General features: G+C 38.8%; 2 protein-coding genes across 2 annotated transcripts in view; one reads left to right on the top strand and one right to left on the bottom strand.

Annotated features, from left to right (window-relative positions):
- Positions 1–3,355: 3,355 nt before the first annotated feature.
- On the top strand, positions 3,356–5,135 carry tnfa (tumor necrosis factor a (TNF superfamily, member 2)). Its single transcript, XM_046844119.1, has 4 exons — positions 3,356–3,689; positions 3,790–3,817; positions 3,922–3,981; positions 4,598–5,135. Exons 1-4 carry the CDS (start codon positions 3,531–3,533, stop codon positions 5,038–5,040), a joined length of 690 nt encoding a protein of 229 aa, XP_046700075.1. The 5' UTR covers positions 3,356–3,530; the 3' UTR covers positions 5,041–5,135.
- A 2,869-nt stretch (positions 5,136–8,004) lies between these two features.
- gabbr1b (gamma-aminobutyric acid (GABA) B receptor, 1b) overlaps positions 8,005–13,654 on the bottom strand; it is an 84,143-nt gene continuing 78,493 nt past the window's right edge. The window contains 4 exon segments of the mRNA XM_046844068.1: positions 8,005–10,303; positions 10,306–10,360; positions 11,782–11,925; positions 12,068–12,196. Of these exon segments, the coding sequence (XP_046700024.1) occupies positions 10,077–10,303; positions 10,306–10,360; positions 11,782–11,925; positions 12,068–12,196 (555 nt within the window). The 3' untranslated portion in view covers positions 8,005–10,076.

Below are 13,654 nucleotides of genomic sequence, written 5' to 3'. Positions count from 1 at the left end.
CCTTCTGTCCTTTAAAAACTCGGTCCCGATTCTTTCGAAGTTCTTAGTTGTGTAAAAACGAAGCTAATTAGACCTTGAATAATCTTTCAGGCATGAAACATGATGCAGATGTATAATGAGTCACACCTTAGCTTTTAGGCATAAACTGCAGTATAGGAAATGAATTAACTCCACATCTAATCACTTTTTTAAATAATGCAATTTAATACATGAAAAAAAATCTGGTGAATAATTTACAAGATATGACATTTCACTCAGCGATTGACATGTGATAATGATAATGATAATTCTTTCATGTAGATGTTTGTGAGGTTCGACCGCATAGCCGAGACTAATCAACAGTTACATCTATTTCTATATCTAAACCAGCAGTCGAGAGAACATTTTTACTTTTTTCCTCATTGTTATCACTCTTATTGTTAGACTTCAGTTATACAACATTAAAGAGGATTTTCCCTCCATTGTTCCCTTTTTTTATACAATCACCCTACACAAATAGTCAAATAGTTGCCTAATAAATGCTATTTATTAATCCCTTAATCTGATTACATAATGAATAAATAGTAAGAAACTCATTCAGAACACATAATGACAACATTAGCGTCGTATGTCAATATGATTTTTTGTAAATGTATTTATTTATTTATTAATTTATTTTTATCTAAAATCTTAAAAGATGATCTTCCGTTTATAGTCATTGTAAAACGTAGAAAATATCTGTAAGTTATTTTCATTAATCCAATTTTCTTTCACCTCTGACTTTCTGTCAGAACGTAAATTAGTCGCTAATGTTTATCGATCCGAGTTGGACGCCAATTGACCATTGTTCATTTAGCATGAAAGCGGAAAAGACCTTGTAAATAAAACGAGGTTTACATTTTTTTAGACTCACCAAACAAAAAATTTACACTATAAATAACAGCACATAAAGGTGAAAGTGTTGTCCAGTAATGACACGTAAGATCAAAATGCCAAGTACAACCTTATCTCATAATCCTCACGGCAATAACAAACTGCTGTGATTTTTCCCCCGACCGCCACGCTGTAACCCACCACATCCCCCATCTTTAACTTTTTGATGTTTAATGTCATGGGGAAATGTCACGGCAGTGAACAAACAAAAAGAGCAGAGGATTTCTCTTTGTCGGCCCACGTGTGTTTGAAACTGAGAAGAGGGACCAAATTATTAGTGACATTTGGAGAATGTTGCACTAGAGTACTATTTTTAGATTAAAGTGAAAGAGTAAAAGATTTCTCAAATGTAGCCCCAGGCCTTAAGTGTAAGGAAAGAAAATGAAAGTGAAGTGTAAGGAAAGAAGATGGAAAAAAAACCCAGAAGCTGCTCATCAATGTAGATATATATATATGCACAAATCAGGCATAAATTTGACATCATAACCTTATGATTGGTGAAGTGAACAGGGCTGTGCACCCTAGGTGTGATTCCTTTCTCAACACCCCCCGCCCCCATGGCTCCACCCTCCAACTCCAGTGGCTCCACCCCCACAAGTCATACACAATTTAATACGTATTAAACAAATTACCTCTCAAGATTATATATTATCGTCCAGTCATGATACATGATGAGTCAGCTTTTACACATAGCACAGACAGCAATCTAGCAAACTAATCAAATCTACATCGAAATCATTTTTTAAAATTATAGTACATATAGTACAAAAATTTACTTTGAGATAATTAAAAACAATAAGCTCCATGTTGCTAAAGTCAGGACAAACTTCAGTTTAGGTTGCAGGCTTGATTGTGTTGTTAGATAGCACAGTTGAATTCTCTACTCATACTAAAACATCGTGTTTAGCTTTCTGAGTAAAGTCTTTAAAGATTTAGCGACAATCCAAAGTAAATCCAACATAGTTAAGTGTTCGATATTGACTCGATATTGATATGGTTTTTGGGTCACCACATGTGTCTGACCCTATACCCTAATACTGGAAATTATTGAAAAAATGTTTATTATGATAAAACATTCAAATTATTCAAAGCTATTTATAATGATTGCATTTATACAACTGAGCTGGTGAGGGTAAAGGCCATACTCAAGGGCCCAATAGTAGTAATTTGGTCTTATGGTCTTAACCACAGTGCCACCATTAACCACCATTTTCCCCTGCCACAGAATTAACTCAGAATTGGATTTAAGTCTGAGCCCCAGTACAATCAGATCCAATTTTGTATTTCTCATTGAAAGATTGTGAGTGAACATCCCAGTAACACCAAGCTGTCACTTCTGGGCCCTGGATTAGACATCTGATAGTACATGTGCCTATGCAGCAAAAACCAAACAAAAACAACAAAAAAACTTTTAAAGCATCTTTTAAAATTGCAATTCTTCTTATTTAATTATTTATTCATTATTTATTAATTTGAAAGGTTCCCTGGTGGTCTAGTGGTTAGGATGCGGCGCTCTCACGGCCCTGATCAGGGAACCAACCCCAGCCACTCTTAGTGCCGGTCCCAAGCCCAGATAAATGGGGAGGGTTGTGTTAGGAAGGTCATCCAGCGTAAAAACGTGCCAAATCAAACATGAGGATGGTCCACTGTGGCGACCCCTAATGGGAGAAGCCGAAAGAAACTGTAGTCTTATTGTAGGTTAAAATAGGTAATACTTATAGTAGGATATTTCCCATTGATGTTGTATTTTAAAAAGCACAATCCTAAACATGAGATAATGTTTAATATGATCAACATTTAATTTTTTTTTATTATTATTATTATTATTATTATTCAAAAACATATATTCAAAACGGATCATTTAAAGGGATCCGGAGATGTAACTAAAAATGTTATCCCTGATAATACACATACATAAAATATATTTGGTTAAAGCCTTGTATCCTTTATTTAAAGAACCAAGAACCTTTTTAGTAGATTTTGTTAGTGGTTTTCCTCAAAAGGAGACACTTATGGATACTTAAATTAGACTAAAGGATAAGCATGACTAATCGGTTTAACTTTTTTGCGGGGGAAAAAAAGAAGACAGGCAGGAAAAGAAATGCGAATTTGGCCGAAAGAGAAATGAGGAAGGAAGAATAATACATGAGAAAAAAAAAAGCACAAAACACGAGACAAAAGCGGAAAAAACCTCTAGAGCTTGAATATCTGTATATTTCTGTCTTTTTTAAGTTTCAAGATTAGAACACAAGCATGAAATCAAAAAATGAGTGTTTGGACTTTTGTTTGCAGAACGTGCACAAAGTGCTGGATTTCACTCTGTGTGTGTGTATTTCTGTGTTGAGCAAGTGGGTGTGTGTGTGTATGTGTGTGTCTGTGGGCTTTTACAGATGAAAAAAATGGTTCATGGTTTCTTCCCCTCCTTTAATTCCTATTGACATCAGTGGAGTTCCCCCTTTCGCCTACACAGCTCTTATAGATAGCCGAGCGCACAGGAGCGGCATTATCAAATTCGGCTCTGGTCAGACATCTCAACTGCATTTCAGCAACAAGATTGGCAATAAAGAGTCTACATTTTCTTTACAAGGACTAACTAATAGCTACCGAGCGACTCAGAGATGGCCAGTGATAGTCAAGTTGTGCTGGATGTAGATGCACCCCGGGTGATGCTTGTACGTGAGAAGGCCGGGTCTGCTTCAGGAATCTGGAGAACGTGTGGAGTTCTTCTGGCTGTGGCCCTCTGTGCCGCTGCCGCCGTTTGCTTTACTCAAAACAAGGTGAGATGCATGAATACACACATGACGCTGCTGTCTACCATGCTAATAATTACCTCTTGCTTTAACGTGTTTCCTCTTTCCCTTCTCATTCATTCCACAGACACAGAGTAGCCCAGATGAAACCCAAGGTGAGTTCAATTCGGCTCTCGTTCTCAGTCTTGTTAATAAGTCACTGTGAAACTTAGTTCTTAAATTCAGGATGCTTACAGTGTTGTTTCTTTTCTCACATCAGAAATCAAGCACTCGCTGAGGCAAATTTCCGGGTCTGCGAAGGCAGCGATTCATCTCTCAGGTAAGACTGGATTCATGGTTATTTAGTCAAAACTGCAAAAAGCAAAGCGAATTTCAATTTCTGGTTCTGGACTGAGGCAAAGATAAACAGACTGTTATTGGAATTAATTATATATAAGCACATTTTTGTAAACCTGTAAAAACTGTAAAAAAACACTGATTATCTTTTCAGTGTTAGTGTTCACGGGTACCTGTTAGTGGGTGGGATTTATTAGGCAGCAAGTGAACATTTCGTCCTTAAAGTCGACTTGATAGAAGCAGGAAAAATGGGCAAGTGTAAGGATTTGAGCAGGTTTGTTCATTTTAATGGTAAATGGGTCAGATCATCTCCAAACTACAGTTCTTGTAGGCTGTTCCTGGTCTGCAGTGGTTAGAATTTAATCAAAAGTGCTCCAAGGTTTGAACAGTGGTGAACCGGCGACAGGGTCATGGGTGGCCAAGGCTCATTGATGCATGTGGGGAGCGAAGGCTCAAATTGCTGAAGAAGTTTATGCTGGTAATGCTCGATGGGTCAGGACTGTTTTGGCAGCTGAAGTGGGACAACCCAATATTAGGCAGGTGGTCATAATGTTATGCCTGTTTGGTGTATCTAATTTGCGATTTTGTTTTCCCTGAAGGTCGCTACAATGACCAGATTTCAAACACATCGGTGCAGTGGCTCAACAACGCCGACCAGTCTTTCGTTTCTGGCCTCAAACTAGAGAACAACGAGATCACGATTTTCCACAGCGGCCTCTACTTCGTCTACAGCCAGGCCTCATACCGACTGAGCTGCACGACCAATGACGAGGAGGCAGAGGGCCAGGTGCTGCACCTGAGCCACTCCGTGAAGCGCAAGTCTGACTCCTATGGCTCATGGAAGCCGCTGCTGAGTTCCACGAGGTCGGCCTGCAAGCTAACAACAGACGATGAACTCACATACTGGTACGGCACCATCTACGTTGGAGCTGCGTTCAAACTAAAGGCCGGAGACCGACTGTGCACCGTCATGGACAACAAACTGCTGTCCAATGTGGAGACCGCCGGCGGGAAAACGTTTTTCGGCGCATTCTCTTTATAAAAAATATAAAACGTGTTATAGAATTTCATTTCTATTTGAAAAAAAGAATTGTTGTTTTATATTAAAACAATATTCGATTTTTAGGGAAACCAATTTTCAGACAAATTTATTTATTTATTTAATTATTTATGTATTTATTTAATATTTATAGTTTTTTAAAATAATTTAATTGAATGTTGTTTTACTGTAAAAAAATACAAAATATGAATAAAAATGGGAAAAAAAAAAAAGTTTTTGTGCTGTCTTGGCTTTTTACCAAATTTTATTTGGTTTGAAACTGCTGGAAATGTTTTTTGTCTAAGATTTTTGACAAGTCTTGCTACTATGTCTTACTTATACTTATTATTACTATTTATAACTCTTCATGGAATTATATCAAGTCCAATCTATTTAGTGCTGAAATAACACAAAAAAAGTGCTAGAAAAGCACAGAAAAATGGAGTGAAAGAGTTTATTCTTTATTTCAAAAGAGTTGGTAGCGTTGGTAGCTCAATGGTTAAGGCGCTGGGCTACTGATCGGAAGGTTGTGGGGGCGGGGGGTTTAAGCCCTGGTATCACCAAGCTGCCACTCTTGGGCCCTTGAGCAAGGCCCTTAACCCTCTGTGCTCCAGGGGTGATGTATCATGGCTGACCCTGCGCTCTGACCCCAGTTTCCGAACAAGCTGGGACACGCGAAGAAAGAATTTCACTGTGCTGTAATGTAGTCTATTCTATAATACATTAAGAATGAATTTTTCTTGAAAGTCATAAATGGACCCTTTAACGATCCATAAAGAACCCTTTATATACGAAAGGGCCAGTATTTTATTTCTATAATATTATATAGCATAAGGCAAAAAAATGTCACGTTATGGAGAAACTGTCTTCTTTTGTAGTTCAAATTTTTGCTGTTCAAAATAATTTTGTTTTATGAAGAACATTTTCACAGTGATCGTGTGAACTGTATTGTGAATCTTAAAAAAAAAAGAGAAAGCTTTATTACTCATGCCTTTTTTTAAATTAGCATATTAAACACAGCACACTCAATGTGGATTACAATTTGCCCCAGATATTCCATGATGCATTAAAAAGAGGAAGTGGTCTGTCTGTGCTAAATAAAAGTTATAGGCAGTTCTAATGCTTCTGATGCCTGACTTGCATCCTGCAAATGTAAAACCACTGTATATGTAGGTCGTACTGTAAGTGCTAAAAAATACCACAGGATTGCTAAGGGGTCTAAATTGCACCTTGCATCATTTTTTTGCACACACTGCAATTTCCATTTGACCGCCGTCTCCTTTCATCAAGGGGGAGTCGTTTTTCTGTGAAAAGGGGAAACTTTGTCATTTGCCATATGCTGACTCCATTAGCAGGTCCTCCTCCGTAAGTCACATCCGCCGCCACCGCACATCACTTTGGGGTCAGGTGGCCTCGAAAGTTACGACTGTGAACAGAAAGGTGAGGATGTTATTTGAACACAGCACATTTCAAACGAAAGGGAGGAGAGACCGAAGAGGAAAGACAAGATTATGCTGGATTAGTACTGTCAGTCACACAGAGACAGGTCTGGGGTAATGAGACGCTCTGGGCTTTTGTGCCAAATTGACCAGCGTGCATTTGGCAGAGTGACATTTGCATGGCCCATGTGACCTTTCACAGGGGTTCGATGTGAATTCTTTTAAAAGTTGTAATAAATGTGCACTTGAACTTTAAAAAGCAAAGCAGTGTTGTGTATTTTAACAGGAGCTGTCAATAAAAAAGAAGTATGGGACAACATGCGCTCCTGAGGTAACAGTGATGTTGTCCCATACTTCTTTCCAGACCTGCATAATCCATCCTGATGTCTGTTCTCTTCAATGGGAAACCACTCGCTGAACCTGAGGATGGTTCCACATGAACAGCCTAAAGATCCATGAGGTTGCATCCATGGATGATTTCAATCAAGAACCATAAACACAGATTTGGACTGTAATTAATATAAACAGTTTGCTGCAGTGGCGTAGGTCAACAATCACCATGAAAAGTTGCATTCAAGTGTCAATCAGTTGATAACCTCAAAAATGATGGAACTAAAATGAATGGATATTCAGAGTCACCCAGGTGATGATGGGTTTCCCTCTGAGGTTTTCCTTCCTCTTAAGGTTTTTCCCCTCATACCATTTCAGGGTTTTTTTCTCAACACTGTTGCCACTGGATCACTCATTAGGAATAAACATATAGGGACTATTTTATAGTGTATTTCTACTATATATACATATAGTGACCATTTATTCTATTATTCTATTTATAACTGTAAAGCTGGCATTATTAAAAGTGCTGTACAAATAAAATAAAATTGAATTGGCCTTCTTATTTAACTCATTATTGCCCATTATACGTATTTATATTATATTACTTTTATTGAATTTAGTTTTTCTTTAATTTAATTCACTTATTCAATTAAAGTTCTTACTTTATTTTATAATTTATTTATTCATATTTCCCTTTTTTCTCCAGTCACTTATTATTTTCCCTCAACTAAAAAATGACTATTTAATTGCATTATTTATTTACTAATCTTGATAGTTTATTTACTTTTGTACATTTTTTTATCTTTTTTATTTCACATTTATTTACTTCCTTTTTTCCCCCTAATTTACTTAATATTTCAGTGACTTAATGTCATGTACTTTTTATGTATTTCACTGTTTATTTTTTCCTTCACTCCTCTCTTTTATTAATTTACTTACTTAGTTTAAGTATTTATTGTTTTTTTTTTCATTTATTTATTCATTCATTCATTTATTCATACCCCTTTTTAACACTCAAGGTCAGTATACAAAACAAAACACACACAAAAGAGTAAACATGATGCAAAAGCGAAGCACATGTTCAATAATGACCTGGTAAATAATTGAAAAGGACATAAAACACACACTTCAGGTTTGTTTGCCCAAAGAAAATAAAAGTCAAGTGCAAATGCAGTAAAAGACGCACGCCAGCATAGTAAAAAAAAAAGTTCTCTTTATTTATTCATAGACACCAATTCTGTTGCATCTCACAGAATCTGAACATCTATCTATAACGGTGAATAGAAATATACTTTCAATAGCACATGGTAATACGACGTACTGTACACACATTAATATCGGGATGTGCGAGAATACAGTTAACATGGACACAATAACGTCCGAATGATAGTAGACGCCAGAAATGCTGCCATCTATGGATGAAAAAATGATTAAGTATAAAAATTGATTGTGTTCCTTTAGCATAAACATTTCCGTGTAAACATAAATGAATAACACCGTGTTGCATTACGCACGGGATCCATTCGGGAGCCGATCCCGTGAGATCCGAGGCGAATCTGAGGCTGTGAGTCGACTGAAAGCTAAAAGTCAAACAGACCGCGGATCCAAGCTTTCAAACACTAACACTACCCCACCTCCAAATCCTGCACATACTTAGAAAGACCGCACGACGTAAGGAGACAGAGTTCAGAACAGGTAAGTGCTTGCTCAGAAAAAAGTACCTTGAGCCTGGGTTTTTTTTATCTCATCAAAAGTCAGCAAGAAACCACAAAACAAGGATTTGTGCTAAAAGGAAACTGCAAGAAGTTACAGAAAGAAGTGTTGTATGTTGTTTTATGACTCATGTGACGCCGTCCTACAGCACTCCCCTCTCTTCGCTGGGCCGCAGAGGCTTTTCTGGGGCTGAGGAGGTGTTTATAATATAGAATAACTTTCTAACATTCTCATCGCCGGACTGGATGATACGAAGAGGCTTCTATGCAGGTGATGTTAAGAAGCTAACTGGATTAGGGCAGCTCGTAAATTTAATTCGAAAGCTTTCATGTGTGGGCAGGATAAAAGATTAAAAAAGAAATACAAAATCAATCCAATCACACACTTGCAATTTGCCACAATAGGCTTTTAAAAGCAACACGCAACATCTGCAACATCTGCAACATCTGCAAACTACAGAACATTTACTGCACTGAACTGTGGGAGGTTGAGAGAGACTGCAGCCAAAACCAAAGTATGTCATTTCTGAGCATTTGTTCAGACTAGTCCTAATTAATCGCAAAATATCCTCCAGGAATTTTTTCCATACTTTCTAACAAGGTATAGGAGACGGCAAAAAAAAAAAAAAGACGCAACAATCCGAACAACACATCGCTCACTCGCCGAGAAAGATCAGCACCGTCGTTAAACACACTTCCCCCCCGACAAAAAGCTATAAATGCTTATTATGTTCGATCATTAGTCCTTAAAGGAAAATCGATCCGCCCTCCCGAGGCTACAGCACAGAACAGCTCTGTCGTCTCAACTCGAAAATAGCCGAAGTGAAAGAAAACACCCGCTAACCTGTTAAACAATGCCACCGAGAGCTGGCCGAATGCTTTCCACGGGTTCATTATGGAACACTAGCCGCAGGCCCCAAGAAACGAGCAGCGATGTCATGGTAAAAGGACACGGTTGCAAAATTTGGATTTCACTTTTTTCTAATACGCTCTGTGAGAACAAAAAAAAGCTTGATGTGGGGCTGAGACTTTAATAATCATTGTTCAGGGTGATTCAGCACCAATTCACACCCATCTCTTATATTGTAATATATTATATAAAAAAAAAAATTAAAAGAAAGAACGAAACAACACTTTCCAACTCCATTAAGACATGCTGAGACATGCTATGTGATCCAGGTAGCTCAGCTATGAAGACGGTAAATGAAAAAACCATCAAACCGTGACACCAGACACCTCCTTTCAGAGATTTATGACCCGCTCTTCTGTGGATCGTTCTTTTTTTTCCAAAGAAGGCTATACATGTTCAGCAAGTCACCCAGAGTCGGCTTTTCTCAGGCAAGGAGAATTCCCCAAACGCAGCTTCAATGAGAGCGACTTGACATGACATGACGTGCTGAGGTCCAGCTGAGAGTTCCTTCATCTACTTGTTTCGAAATGACGGAACGTACACCAAGACAAGGAACTACTGTAGGTAGATGATGAAACAAATTGGTGCCCCTTCCCCCTTTCAGTTTGGGTATTTTCCTGCCACAATGCGTGATCTTTTGTTGCATCACTTGTAGAGGAGTTGCAGGCGGCCGGGGTGGCAGTTGTTGCGGCTGATCTTGCCATCGGGCTGGTAAACAATGGTGGAGTTGGAGAAGGTCTGGGGGAGAGAGTGATTGTCCGAGGAGGGAAGAGGGTATCCAGGCGGAGGGAGGAGAGACTTCGGGTCGTTGTGAGAGACTGTAAGTGGAGGGGTGCTGTGATTTAGGTTGGTGGAAGACGGACGCCTTCTGAGCGCAAGGCTTGACGCTCGGAGAGTTGGTTCCTCAGTTCGGACACACGCTCTTCCTTCTGTTAGGAAAAGCAAACAACAGGGGACAAATGTTCAGCATGGATTTTCAGTGATTCATCATATCCAGGATCCTGAGAACACTGAAGTCGAGGGTTGAGGTGGAATGGAATGGGATTCTAGTCCATTAAAAAGCAACATGCACACACATTTACATCTAGTGGCAATTTAGCATAGCCAGTGCACCTTCCGGGATGTTTTAAGTAGGTAGAAACTAGATGACCCTGAGGAAACCTATTCAAAAGACTTTGCTTAAGCAGTAACCTGAGCTCAAGACTGAACAGAGGTCCGTGGAGCCTTGAGGCTACAGCCATGCCCGCTCCACCAATAAACCACATGTACACATAATACACATAGGATAAATACACATAGTTCACTTATTGACATTTCTGTTTCATCTCCATGCCCATTGTTAAAAGCGCTCTAGAAATAAATTTGAATTAAACTGAATTGAATACAATAAAACTCTTTCCTTTACAAATCCTAACTTTGGGGTCAGAACACAGGATTATCCTTGATATGGCACCCCTAGACCAGATTAAGATTCTTGCTCAAGAACAGCACTGGGATTTGAACTAATGACCTTTTTTTTATTTATCAGTAGCCCAACGACTTTAAACTGTCAGAACCGCTGAGTCACCATGTGCCACAATAGCGTCCTGTGGATTCGCGTCATAGTTCCCATGGCAACATGGCAAACGTGTCTGGGGCCTGTCTTGGGCTTTATATTGTTATCGATCTGATAACACCAGACCCTGGTTTCACTAGTCTTTATACCCGGTGCCTTGCTATAAAACTTTGGGAAAATCTTGTTGTGCATTTACATTTGAAGCATTTGCCAGAAGCTATTATTCTGTGACCTACAACTGAGCAGGTGAGAGTTAAGGGCCTTGCTCAAGAGCCCAGAATTGGTTTGGTGGTGCTGTGATTTGAACCACTTTTGCATTTGCTTAAATATAATCCATGATTCATTTACATTTTTCCCCATCTATTTTCATTCTTTTTTTTTCCCAACAGGTTTTCTGATTACATGGTGTTGTCTTGTACTGTCTTGTGCTTTCAAACGTATACCGCGATTTACACGTTAAGAAGCTCAATTATTTATATATATTCAATCATATGGATTTTACTAACATCATTTTGCACTGAAAATCACGCAGGTATAAACCCATCCACTGATTCACCATCAGAAAGAGTCCCAAGCATGAGAAAGACTTCTGGGGCTCAATTTTATCAGCCTTGATTTATATTACCATCACCGAGAGCTGACATTTTAAAAAAACACTTTACAATGTTATTGCTTCAGATTGTAAAGAGTTTCTCTGTCTATATAAAGTTCATTTGCCACACAAGAGTAAAATATCTAAGCACTAAAAAACTGTTGCCGCCTGTTAAAAAAACAAAACAAAAACAAAAAGATCACCTCTTGGATGATCTTCTGCAGCTCTTTGTTTTCTCGCTCCAGCTGGCGGGACTTCTCTTCGTCGTTGTTATTAGTAGACGAGCCAGTCTTCATGGTCTCCTGCTGATCGGATTGCCACTCGCCACGTGTGATCAACCTTCGCATCTACAGCACCATACGCAAACACACACACACACATACATGCACATAAACCACACATATGTATACAGATATACAAATACACTATAGGAATACTAATCCTGTACAATATAATACATTAAATACAATCACTGATCCTGAGTCTCACCTTGGGGACGAAGAGCACGACTAGAGTGATGTAGACGGAGAACACGATGGCCAGAGAGGCAAAAGCAAACGAAGCGTCCTGTTTCGAGGACAAGATCATGGTGACCGGAGCTGTAATCATGCACAGGACCTAAAAAGAAAGGAGAGGCGAGAGCAAGGTGAATCGATAAATATTGACCCATGGTCAGTCATCTCTCTGAACAAACCCCATTTCAGCCAAAATGGCAGGAAAACATTAACAGGAGTTGATTTGTTTTTTTGGTGTGGATCATTAGTTATTCGGACAGGACACAAGGTGCTGGACAAACGTCGCTAAATCATCACGCTTTACTGCATCTGTCCACTCGGGGCAAAACTTTAATCCATAAACAGGCAAATAAATATGCATCCTCATCACCACAGTCTGAAACGTCTCCAGAATTAGTTCTGAAATATTCCTTTCTGTGTTATTTATGACTCGAAAAGTAAACGTCCCTACTGTAATGAATGTTTAATTAAAGGAAACATCCACCCGGAACGTCTTCAATATTAATCTTTATAATTAGCATGCAATCCGTGATTTATTGTGCAATGGCTTGGGTTAATTCGTTTTTTTATTTATTTGTTTGTTTAACCCTCCTTCTTTGATATATTGCTCTATTTTCTGCTGAACTACCTGCTGATAATGATGCAGTGGGAATTAACCCCCGTTTCATTCCTACCTAAAGAGAGCGATGCGGCGGCACTTTAGTCCTTGAATCACTACAGCTCTCTGACCTCCTTATCTGTACACTCTGCTCAACCGGATCAGCTTTCAATCATTAAACGTCCATGCTTATACTACTTGCTGGAACATGGCAAGCGATAAAATAATCACATGCACCAAGATTTCATTCGAGATGTGGATTTTTTTTTCTTTTACTACTAGGAAAATTTGTTAATGCACATGAAAAATCACAAACATAAAACGCACTAAACAGACAAAAGTCTGTAGACACCTGATGATGAGATGGTTTACTAATGGATTTGTGAACATCACATTCCTCATTTAGTCCACATTTGCTGTTATAGAAATCTCCACTCTTCTGGGAAAACGTTCCACTAGGTTTTGGAGTGTGCTTGTGGAAATTTGTGCTGATTCAGCAACAAGGGTGTTAGTAAAGTCAGGTACTGATGTAGGTAAGGTGAGGGGTGCAGTCAGGGTTCACGTTCATCCCACAGGTGTTTAATAGAGTTGAGGTCAGAGCTCTATAGAAGACCACTCAAAATCTTTCACTCCAACTCATGCACAGGAGCATTGAAACAGGTTTGGGTCTTCTAGTTCTGGTAAAGGGTATGTTAAATGCTACTGCCTGGAGAAGGCAAGTGTCCTCATACTTAGTGTATCAGAGTGACATTTTCCTTTAAATTTCAATCCACTTCTGAATTTTTTTCCCATTATATTCTCCTTTTATTAGAAATAAATATATAAATAATCCGATATTGCCCCGGCAGCCTGTGATCCATCAAAGAATCAGAGCCACGCATTTAATAGCAAGTGCTTCCATAGGATCCAAATTCGGCTCGGTGTATAACAGACAAGCCCGTGGAGCCAAAGCAGAAGATGACA

Source organism: Silurus meridionalis, chromosome 29 (genome assembly GCF_014805685.1).
Source record: "Silurus meridionalis isolate SWU-2019-XX chromosome 29, ASM1480568v1, whole genome shotgun sequence".
In the NCBI taxonomy this organism is placed as follows: Eukaryota; Metazoa; Chordata; class Actinopteri; order Siluriformes; family Siluridae; genus Silurus; species Silurus meridionalis.
The sequence above is the reverse complement of the archived record's forward strand: the minus strand, read 5'-3'. Positions and strand labels throughout refer to the sequence as shown.